The sequence below is a fragment of the Artemia franciscana genome, chromosome 8 (assembly GCF_032884065.1).
Source record: "Artemia franciscana chromosome 8, ASM3288406v1, whole genome shotgun sequence".
NCBI classification, from domain to species: Eukaryota; Metazoa; Arthropoda; class Branchiopoda; order Anostraca; family Artemiidae; genus Artemia; species Artemia franciscana.
Genome location: NC_088870.1, coordinates 35250150 through 35262510, shown reverse-complemented (window position 1 = coordinate 35262510; position 12361 = coordinate 35250150). Strand labels below are relative to the sequence as shown.

Here is a 12361-nt window from a genome sequence, read left to right as displayed (position 1 = left end):
GACTGATTTGCACATGGGATGAGTTCCACGGGACCCAGTTTCAGTTAACTGAAAAGATTCAGTTAAATGGGGTTGAGTCGCACGGAAGCTCATTTACATTGGTTCAGTTACACCCACACCCCTTTTATACAATATATAATGTCACTGCAATACTATCATACCTTTTTGTGTTCTTTGACGCATTTGAATGTGACGCTATTCACATGAAAAATATATTTTTTAAGTACAGATTCAAAAAGTAAATTCAGCCGAAGAGCCATATCCTACCCATAACCCACCAAAATATTGTCATGCCCCACCTGTGGGTCATGTACCAAACGTTGTGCATCACGGCTCTAGACAGAGATACAATGAGGAAATGTAGAAGTGGAGGAATTGTTAGGAAAATAAAAACGAACAGGTAAAATATTATATCCATCCAAACGAAAAGGGAATAGAAACAAGATAGGAGAAAAGTATCAAACCTTGAATAGCCTTAAGGGCTTTTAGGTTCTTGTTGCTGATTTTTCTAGGATCAGATTTTGCTGCAAAAAACTTCCATGGAAACGACAAAGTAATAATTATCGCATATTTCTTAACTTTGTTAGATTTTATTGCGTTGAGAAGAAATGAACTGTCTGCTGAATTCGCAAAGAGCAAAAATGATTCCATAAAAAGAGGTTCTGTTGCTGATTCTGTTGCTGATTTTAGGTTCTTGTTGCTGATTTTTCTAGGATCAGATTTTGTTGCAAAAAACTTCCATGGAAACGACAAAGTAATAATTATCGCATATTTCTTAACTTTGTTAGATTTTATTGCGTTGAGAAGAAAATGAACTGTCTGCTGAATTCGCAAAGAGCAAAAATGATTCCATAAAAAGAGACGAATTTTCGTTACCCACTTTTGTTAAAAAAAAAATTATTGTCCAGTATTATTTCTATTTGGCCGCTGCACTATATGGCGTAGGCTTTTCTAGATAAGAATACAGAGAAAGTAGACACGTGAGCAGGATGATATATTGCTCCTAACAAATTTGATGAATTTTAGGCTATTTTCCATGGTTGTCTATAATTTTTTCACAGTCCTCCTATTTTTCTATATAAACAAACTTGGCACCACTCCCCTCATGTCTGGTGGAAATTACAAGGGCATACTTGATCAGTGCTTTGTGGAGGATGTAGTAGCCTACTTTGAATCAAATCTTTTCGGCACAAGCTTTCGAGATGTCATACGAACGAAGCACCATTGGCACTGACATAGGAAACTCTAAGCCTTAGTCAAAATGAAAAAAGACAAATATATTAATTATAGAATATTCGATGAAAAAATATAAAAAAAAACATTACATCTCTTTTCAACTTACGAAAAGTGTAGTTAAAGCAACAAAGTAAAAATTACCATTAAAGGAGATGATGTTACATCAGGACCAGGAAGGACATCTGGCTTTATCCCTTCTTTTGGAAGTGTGCTGTCAAGTCCCAAGCCCACATCATTCTTGAGGAAGAAATCCTGAGATCCAATGAGTGCAGGAATTTTATTTTCACTAGGTAAGATGACACAAATTACAAAAAAAATCAAAACACACAGAAGTATATTCAGTAACTCAAAGTTCTCTGACGTTAATATTTTTTCGATAAAATCCGACACTAAAGCCATATATAAGCGTTTTAGTTCCCAAACTGCTTTCCACATACAGTAAATGATCGAAAAACTTGAGAAAGAATTTTTTTCAGTGTTTTCACAAAAGAGTGCGCGGAGCTAAATTTTCAGATTAATCAGAACAAGTCGAAAATAGTGCACTTTAACACGCTAAAAAGCGATGTTATTGAGTAGTTACTCCATAGTAGATGTTACTTGATACTACAAATAGTATCAAGATCCTTGGAGTTACTTTCTCCAATGACTTCAGTTTTGCCGCACATATCGAAAATGTGGTAAAAAGTGCAAACGCTAGTCTACAGACTTTAAACGGTATGCGTAGGTTCAGTGCGAACACAGAGAGAATGAAGCGTGCATACCTAACGTACGTCCGCCCCATTCTGGAATATCCGTGCCCTGTTTGGATACCCTCAGCACTTAGAATATATATATATATATATATATATATATATATATATATATATATATATATATATATATATATATATATGTAAAACAGCAATATCAGCAAACTTAGTCTTGAGGAATAGGGCTATATTCTGATACTAGGAAGAGGGAGGTGTCCGGGATGCAACGAAACTAAAAATGATTTTAAAATTCTTGATCTTAGTGCAAGGCTCACCTCTAGATTAGCAGTATATATATATATAATATATATATATATATATATATATATATATATATATATATATATATATATATATATATATATATATATATATATATATATATATATATATATATATATATATATATATATATATATATATATATATATGTATATATATATATATATATATATATCTCCGAGGCAGATTAAATAAAAACTTGCAATATCGGAAATATATAATTCTAATATCGCTAACATCCCCTGGTCGAAAAAGGATGTGAAGGTCAGGTGGGAACAAAACCACATGGTCACAAAAACTCGAGTACAATTTAGCCAGTGTTTTTCTGTTATATCTTCCCCTGTTGGAGACAATTTTCACGTACCCCAGTTTAAGCTTCTCTTTAATATCACTCAATGCCCGGAAACGAAATAACGTAAGCGATTTGCAAACATTGATCCCAAGCCATCGAGAAGATTCGACACAATTTACAGAAAATAAACCGCAATCAAGGGGCGTTGCAGAAGATTTTGAATTGAACACTAAATATTCGCATTTATCAGTGTTAAAGCTTAATCCAATTTCCCATACACCGGCGATACTAGTAGCACAGACTTCATTAAATTAAACTTAGACCTGCTAACAAGCAGAAGATCATCAGTATATGCAATATAGGAGACATTTGACAACCCTGAAGAGTAAGAAAGCGGCATCTTATTAAGAAGATTCAATAAGCAAGCTTTAAAAATATGAGGTGAAAGCACGCCACCCTGACGGACCCCGGATCTAACCGGGATTTTACCAAAGGCCCGGGAACCCTACCTCAACTGAATAAAAGAATTCTGGTACCAAAATGGAAGTACAGAAATAACTGAACTATTCACACTCAAACGTGCCAGAGAAAACCATGCTTGAGTGACAGTAGTGACTAACGCACAAAAGTGAACTTCCGTTTTTGAACGATGTGCTTCTTGTAACACTGTTGCAAGTATACGGTGGGCATGCTGGCATTCTATATGCGACTTAAAACCGAACTGATTTGCATCATATTAGTATACATGGTGGATACATTAATATATATTATGGTTAAATTAATATACATGATGGATAGGTATGATCATACAGGTTACCATAAATACATGAGGGCCAAAACCAAGGTAGGATAAGTTAGTTCTGGAGTTATTTAGTTGTTTTACATTGGTTTTTTAATAGGCATATATTTCGGGGGTGGTACCTAGCACGGGGATACCGTAGGGAATCTACGGTAGGTACGCCACTTGCCTGGGTAGGGAATTTAAAGTGTCAAAACCCTATAGGCAAATGCGTATTCTTCTGATGAGCCCTTGTGTTGGGTTGTCGCCTTTGAATTATTTATCTGTTTTATTGTTTTTAATATTTGGTAAATGACGACTTATACTTAACTTACGACACGACTGCCTGTCCATGGATTATTCTTTACGGTTGATTGTGTATGATTATGCTGTTTGACCTATGTAATTGGATGGATGAGCAGGGTTAAGGCCATGTTCAAGTACTGATCTATATTAATTACTAAAGTAGGAAAAAGGGTTTCCTTTCTCCTTCTGTCTTTCTTTTTTGTTTATCTGTTTTTTTTCTGTTTTTTTTTATGGTGTGTGTTTATTTCTGTGTTTGTGCTGTTGCATTGGTGATTTCTTTTTTCATTATAATCAACCTTATCTTTAACAAATGGGAGCAATACATATTCAAATAGTTTAAGAGGTTTAGTTTATGAGGTCTTTCAAAAAAGTTGAAATCCAATATTTTCTTGTGGATATTCTGATGACCAGAACTAGGGGACCCTCAACTTCTACAAAGTTCAGATCATGTTTCGATTCCCCCTAAAAAGCACATCGTCAAAATTAGCTTTCATTCTCCACCAAGTTTTGTAGAAGTCGGGCAACAGCTTCTGGTAAATATAGGGATTAGATGAATTTGGAGACCCCTCACCCTACAGAGGTTGGACTGGGTCTGAACATGAAAAGCTACAACGTAAAGAGTAGCTTACATTTTCCACCAGGTTAGGTTGGAAATCAACAAATCATTCTGGTACATGTCCGACCAAGGGATTTCAGCCTTCTTTCCCATTTCCCACTAAGATAAGATGGATCCAGAACCCATCATTCCAGAACACTAGCTTTTACTTTCAACCAAGTTTAATTTAGACCCAACCACCCATTCAAATAGATGTCCTGATTAAGAGTTTATGAAACAGCCCTCACAACACAACAGACATGGATCCTCAAAGCAAAAATTCATAGTACAGACACCTATTCTTACTTTTCACCAAGTTTGATTAAGATTTAACAAGTCTTATGGTAAGTGTCTCAATAACAAGGATTTAGCGACCCTCCTTCCATAGCAGAGGACGTATTGTATCCAGACACCAGACAACCATGACTTGACACTAGCTCTTACTTTCCATCAAATTTGACTGATATGACATCAAATAGCTCCTTCTGGTGTATATATAATTAGGAAAATACTTAACAAAAAAAACCACCCCTTCTGGCACAATTTTTAAAGAGCAGCTAAAGATTGTATATATTTCAAAGAAACTTCCTCTCTCCCTTTGACGATTTCATAATGTAAAAAAGTTTTTAATCTTCATTACATGCCAAAAGAGAAAACGAGAGATTATTTTTTTAGACAATTTTTTATTTGTTTTTAGATTTTGGATTTATTCTGATTTATTTTTTCCATTGACTCATTTTTGCGACGTATTACATAAGCCAACCCCATTATTCCTAAAGCGTATGTTAGAAAGGGAAACCAAATAACCCTGCTTTTTTACCCACGGTTGCCACGTCAAATTTTGAGCCAGTAGAAATAGCAAAAAACCTGTTTGGTCCTTTTGTCTGAAATTTTAACAAAAACACTGAAAATATTTTTTGACACGGCATTCTTTATATTTCTTTTTAACATTACGTTTTTTGATACATAGACCGCTGATTGCGAAAAAAAAAAATCTAAAATCTACAAAATGGGTAGTGCTGCTCCAAGAGACAATGAACTCTAGAATCAAGAGACCAATTATCATACCCCTAGAAATTGATTTTCTTCTTAAAGGGCATCGTTACTGATGATAAGAACCCTTTTAAATCCCTTTTCGTTTGGAAAGGGACTTGCCCATCTTTTCTGTTAAGGATACTAAGTTGAATGCGTTTTAAGACACATTGGAGGGATTTTTAGGTTTCATAAATCTAGACTAACAAAGGAAAGCAGAGATTTCCTAAAAATAAAAAAAGGAAACAATAGACTGCATAGCGCTACACAGTTCGAGAAAAATTTTTTCCTTTTTTTGAACAACTTTTTGCTATTAAAAATTACTCACTTACTTTTGTCAATATTTTGAAAATTCATAATAATTTCCATGGACTTCTGTTCCACTTTCTTTTTCCCCCTGATTCATGATTTTGATTAGCCTTACTATCATTGGCTAATTATTAGCGCAGGGCGTGTCAAGGGGAAGGGGACATAGGCTCGAACAACTCTGGAAGTGGCTCTTGCTGCAAAAATGTGTCCTAAATACTACAGAAAAACTAGACATTTTGCTAATTTTAATTCCGCATATGATTTTTAAAGTTTCTAAGTTGCACTTTTGTATATTTAAATACATATATAGGTGATAATTTTATTGTTGTGAATTTAATATAGTTTCTTATTTGTTTGATCGATATGTATAAATGTAACAAAAAGATACACGACAATGAGAAAAATCCCCCCCCCACTGAAAATTAGCTTTGGATTTAGCTTCTTGGACGTAAATTTTGAACATGCCCTTGTGTTCACCAATGAAAATATAAGAAAATTTATGATGTATATCAATGGGGTCGGAATTCAAGACAGAGAAGCAGAGCTTTATTTGAGAGTTTCTTAGAGAGAAGCAGAACCTTATTGAATCAAGGTTTTTGGACGGTACTTAAAATAAAATACCCGCACCCATCCTACCCCAACTGTCCAGGTATACCTTAGAAAATACTTAAAAGGAGGCTTACCTTTCTTTTCTCTTTGCCTGGATACTATCCCATTCGGTTATGCATTGGACAGCAAGCTTCAGGGATCTTTTATAGCATTCGATAGCTTTTCCTTCTTTCTTTTCAGCCTGAAAGCAAATTGGAAAATATGAATACAACAATATTGTATTGCAAAAACATTGTTCCCAATTCTGATTAATTGCTCCACATATATTAAAAATTTTCTGACTCGCAACCTGTCAGTTCCTTAGATATTTTTCTTCTTTAGAACAGTCTCCCATGAACAAGACAACACACTACTGAATAGGTCAGTACAGTCTCCCATTGAAACTAAAAGGTTCAAACGGTCGAAGGTTCAAAGGTTCACGGTCGAAATGCACAGTCCCAGACCATCAATTCGGTTTTCAGCCTAGTCTTGGTAGTGGTCACGCTCTTTCTGCTCTTGTTTCGGCTTTGATAGATGCTGAGGAAAGCGGTGAGAGCATAGCTCTCGCGGCACATGATGTCAGAAGGGCCTTTGATTCACTAATTCATGAGCAGATTATTTTAGATATGGGCCTAGTAGGTGTTGATCCAAGTATGTTAAACCCTTTATATGATATGTATAAAAATTTAAAAGCTAGGCTTAAGCTACCAATAACACCAAACCTGACAAATAACCCGGTACTCCCCGTTGAAAAAGGTGTAAGGCAGGGTGCATTGACATCACCTACCGCATTTAATAACAGCATCGTTAAACCACAATCTAAGTCAAATCTGACATACATTCTGAGAGGAATTGATCTATCGTTAATAAGCTATGCAGACGATGTACTTAATTTGAGCCGCCTCCTTCACGGTTTAGAGGAGAATTTTATCCAGCTTCAAGTAGAATATGGAAAAATAGGCCTTCAGTTTAACGAAAAGAAATCTGATGTGTTGTTATTTAATGCTAAGCAAGGGTCTGCTGTTGATGTTAGGCTGGGTGGTGCTACTGTTCGGCTTGCCGAACACATAGTTTATTTAGGGATCCCTACTGGTCGGTCTCAGCTTGAAACACGTCATCTTTTGCAGAGTCATCTGCAGAAGCGGATCTCTTTAGCGTATAGCCGTGTTGTAGTTTATAAGCGTCAGTTTGATCGGCGGATTTTGGCCCATCTATATAATGCAATGGCACTACCTCATTATCTGTATCTAAGTCCCTTTTGGAGGATTTTCCGAAAGGAAGATAAGAAAAAATTGCGGTCTACATATTATAAATATGCAAAGTACCTCTTACGGCTTCCACCATGGACAAGTAACCGTATTGTGACAAGTCGGTATGGGATCATCAACCCTATGGGAGCAATATTAGCCCAGATCGCCAGATATAACTCTAATATTGTTACTCATCCTTGGGCAATTATTTTGAGGCAATAGGTTTTTTATTTTTTGTAGTTAGATACTCATGTGTTCTTTATTTTTCTTGTGTGTTGTGTATTCTTTTGTAGTGAGTTTTTTTTTTTTTTTTTTTTTTTTTTTTTTTTTTTTTTTTTTTTTTTTTTTTTTTTTTTTTTTTTTTTTTGATGGGAATGAAATATGCATGTATGTATGTATGTATTCCTGTACAGTGATATTTAAAGTTGTATGTATGCAAAAGCGGTTCAGTGCTTCATCGAATGTTCTTTATAAATTATTCCATTGTTGTGATGTTTCTTTTTTTTTCTTTTTTTTTTTTTTTTTTTTTTTTTTTTCTCATATTCCTTTTTTTTGTCGTTTTGTCTGTATACTCCGTCTCTGTTTACTTTGTATTGTATGACGGGTTAGAAATAAAATAAATAAATAAATAGGTTTTCATACGTGTCTGAACCATTTAAACTAGAAGGATATAATATTACATAGGTTTTCATACGTGTCTGAACCATTCAAACTAGAAGGATATAATATTACATAGGTTTTCATACGTGTCTGAACCATTCAAACTAGAAGGACATAATATTACATAGGTTTTCACACGTGTCTGAACTACCTATAAGCTTTTATGCCATAGGCTGTGCAGGCAAAAAGGACTGGAACAGCTTTGTGCTTCAAGCTTTGTACCTTAAACTTTTTAATAGGGAGTTCTAAAAAAAAGATCAAAATGGAAAATTGTCTGTGATACTATGTTTGTTATTTTTAAAGATTTGTAATAGCCCGTCAGGGCAAACTGTCATTATCAAAGATTTTTATGGGTCCTAGCCCCCCTTCCACCCTCCTTGTGAACGTGCGAAGACGTATGCATTTTAATTATCCTGAAATAAAGTCGAACGGCAGCAACTGCAGTGGTTTGGGCATGCGAAAAGAATGACCCAATCGTTTCCCAAAAAATAACAGTCGGGTCCATTATACAGCTATCTGGAACATAATTAGATATACTGTGACATTAAATCCCGGTTCACGCCCTGTCAAAAGAGGTCCTGTGAGGACGACCGGGACTTAGTACCAAATACGTAAGTAGGCACCATTCTTACAAATCTCACCTTTTTTCTAAATCTACACATAAGGTACTAGTTGAAAAGTATGGAAAACTGATAAGAGATGAAGTCCAAGTCAATTTCTGAGAAAGGAAAACAAGCAACACCATCTAGATTTACCCATAGAAATCATAAAGTTAATTATAAAAGCCTAAATCGATTATTAGCGGTAATTTTCCATCACCCTTTTTTGACAGTACAGGCCAATGTATTTAATTATTGATTTTGCCAATAGATTGCAATTTTTTATGCTTTTCTAAACCGAAACCAGATTCCTGGCCGTTTCTGTATGGTGAGCAATAGAATCCCTACATTCTTTGTGTCGTTTCTCCTACTTTTTTATTTAACTACAATTCATTCTTTCTTTTTTTTTTTACTACACGATATGTTTGCTTATAAGCCAACTTCAAGTGTAAGATTTTATAGTGGTTTGCCTTTTCCACCAGCTTCAAATTCGTGTTTTGTTATTGTTATTTTTGCTTTTTTTTTATTATTATTTGTCTTCTGTTAGGCATAGTGCATACACGCCTACCTTTTAAAAAACCTTTCTTTTCAGCTAATCTGCATTACTCGTATATTTGCTTATTGTTCATATTACTTCTTTTCCTTCATTCTTTATCTTTCAACCCTCTCTTAGTCTACATTTTCTGAAATACCTATATTTGTCCTTAATCAAAGTTCTAGAAATGGACCACAGGGATAAATAACATTTCTATTTAACCATAATCCCTTGAGGCTATTCTATAGAAAGGACAGACATACACTGCAAAATCACTCAACACAGCAATAATCGCAACCCCCAGAAAGGAGCAGTCATCAAATCTCCACTACAAACAGTCACAAGAAACGTTTCTCAGCAACCCCCTTATCCTTTGGACTTCATCATCCAAGATCAGTTGAAGGACCCGATCCCCCCCCCCCATAAAAATAATACCTAAAATACAGTAGTTGTTTGTTGTTGATGTTTTAGTTGTTTCGTTTGTTTTTTCATCCCCCTTCTCTAGAAAAGAATCCTCTGGTGCCCATTGCAACTTGTCCTCAAGAATGTTGCAACTTTTACAAAAAAGGGGGAAAAACACAGAACTGCTATTTATTCAACCCTAAACGAAAAAAGGAAAGAAATGACATTTCTAACAGGAAAACAGAAATTGATATGACATAGAACTGCTATTTATTCAAACCTAAACGAAAAAAAGGAAAGAAATGACATTTCTAACAGGAAAACAGAAAAAGATAATTAAAAAGAAATATACCTGAGGTTTGTAAATACTTTTTGACGTAACTGATATTTTGTCACTATTATCAGAATAAACTCTTTTTTCTATATATTGTGTGTCGGAAAGATTCACAAATTTTGTAGAAACATTGCCAACTCTTACTGCAGTCGATTGAATATCATGATGCAAATCATCCAGTCTTAAATTTAAGCTTGACGTTTCTTGAAGTAAATTCTGAAAGAAAAGGTATTTTATTTCTAAATTATAAAATATTAAAAACTCTCCATTAAAAATATTGAGGTTTCTTCTACTACTACTACTATCAACTCACCATAGGACCAAGCCGCCTCAGGTCAATGCAGCAACACACACTCTTCCTCCATCCCAATCTATCCAAATCCTCCCTCTTTACACCCTCCAAGGAAGTTCCATATTTGACCACTATCATCACTATAGCTTCCACTATTCTAATCTTGGTTTGCAGACTTATCTTCCTATTCTTCCAAACCTTTTTTAAGTGTGAAAAAACACCCTGGGTCTTGGCTATTCTACTTTTAACATCTTCACTGCTCCCACCGTCTTTATTGACAATGCTACCAAGGTAAGTGAAGCTGTCCACCTGATCAATCTTTTCGTTACCCAACATCACTTTTTCATCTTTACTTATTCCTAGCCTTAGTAACTTAGACTTCTTAATATATATTTGCAAACCTATTCTAGCATCCTGAACTCGCAAAACCTCTAAGAGTTCATTCATTTTACTCACACTTTCATCTAGGATGCTCAAATCATCAGCATAATCTGGGTCCAGGAGTTTTCCTCCCCATTTGATTCCGTGGTCTCCCATTGCCTTTCCTGTGCTTCTTAGGAAAAAATCCATCAAAATGATCCATATCAAGGGGGATGGAACATGACCCTGCTTAACTCCTGATTTAATACAAAACCAGCTGCAAACCTCATTTCCTACCTTAACCGTAGCATTGCTATTCTCATACATAGCACAAATCAATTTATTTGTCTGGTACACCATACAAGAATAAAACCCTTGCTAAAGCTCTTTTATCAACAGAATCGAACGCTTGCTCATAATCTATAAAACTGAGGAACAAAGGTGTTTGATAACTCAGGCACTTTTCAATTATTAACCTAAGAGTGAAAATTTGGTCAACACGTCCTTTATCTTTTCTAAAACCGCACTGTTCTTTTCTTAAGACTTTGTCTACAGCATCTCTCAGTCTAAAAAGTATCATACTACTAAGTCATTTGTGACTTACTGACACCAGACTAATGCCTCGATAATTACTACACTCATTGTTATCAACTTTCTTATACATTGGTTTAGTTAAGGTTTTCCTAAAATCATTAGGTACTTCCCCTTTTTCAAAAATCATATTCATAATCTTCAGTAGCTTATTTCTAACCTCAGAGCCACTATATTTAGGAAATCATTTATCAAACTATCAGCACCTAGAGCCTTATTATTCTTTAATCCTTTAATACTGTCGCTAATTCTTCCTCACAAAACAATCTTCCTTCACATCTAAGGTATCATAAACTTTTTTTATTTTCCTCTATATTTTTTCCTGCAACTCTATCTCAGTTTACCACAGTCTAAAAAAGTTCTGCCCATCTCTCTTTAATCCTTTCCTTGTCAATAATTGTAGCCCTGTTCCTATCTTTAACTGGGACAAGTCCAGATTGACTACTCCCTCTCAATTTATTAACATACCAGTACAATATTTTACTATTATGCCGTCTAACTGCCTCTTACCGATCCTCGGCAATTTTTTACAAAAAAAGACAAAAATTAACATGCGACAAGTTTAATACATGTATCTTATATCTAACTGCTGTATATGACTTTCCAAGCTCCAGTACCAAATAAGGATCTATGAATCAACTTCTAATGCTTGAATTGTATACAACTGAAGCCAAGTACCCTGTTGTGTCAGAGCAGGAATAGTAGATGGTTGATTTTTTTCAATCATCTGACCCAGGCCACCTCTTTTCCCTCAGGCAGAGGACTTTCCCTTTGGTTATACGCACTAAAATTGCACATTTTACGTCGATTGAGCAGGAATAACAGAAAACACTTTTCAACGAGACAAACAAAGATAAACCGTTTTCATCAGACTATGGACTTCCCTATATGTTATATGCTACTAAAATTGTGAGCTCTGTGTTACTTTAGCAGGAGTAGCAGCAGATTAAATTTCCAATCAGACGACAGACTCAAAACCTTTAACCAATCAATCAGGAAAAACAGATGACAAACGTTTCCATCAAACAACCCAAGAGGATACTGTTTCGTCAGTAGAACCCCAATAAAATTACGAGCCCCATGTTTTTTTTGTTAAGCAGAAACAACAGACAATGGGTAAGACAGCCCAATAAGAGAAAATAGTATAATATATGAACTCTCTTTATTAACT

At 35.1% G+C, this 12361-nt stretch overlaps 1 protein-coding gene and 1 long non-coding RNA gene across 2 annotated transcripts in view; one reads left to right on the top strand and one right to left on the bottom strand.

Moving 5' to 3' along the window:
* Window positions 1-12361, top strand: part of LOC136030348 (uncharacterized) — a 361960-nt gene that overhangs the window by 159323 nt on the left and 190276 nt on the right. The window lies entirely within an intron of this gene.
* Window positions 1-12361, bottom strand: part of LOC136030344 (uncharacterized) — a 99445-nt gene that overhangs the window by 72083 nt on the left and 15001 nt on the right. The window contains exons 2-4 of the mRNA XM_065709263.1: window positions 9966-10163; window positions 6263-6369; window positions 1378-1522 (exon numbers count right to left, since the gene is read on the bottom strand). Coding sequence (XP_065565335.1) covers window positions 1378-1522; window positions 6263-6369; window positions 9966-10163 — 450 coding nt within the window. The remainder of the gene's footprint in view (window positions 1-1377; window positions 1523-6262; window positions 6370-9965; window positions 10164-12361) is intronic.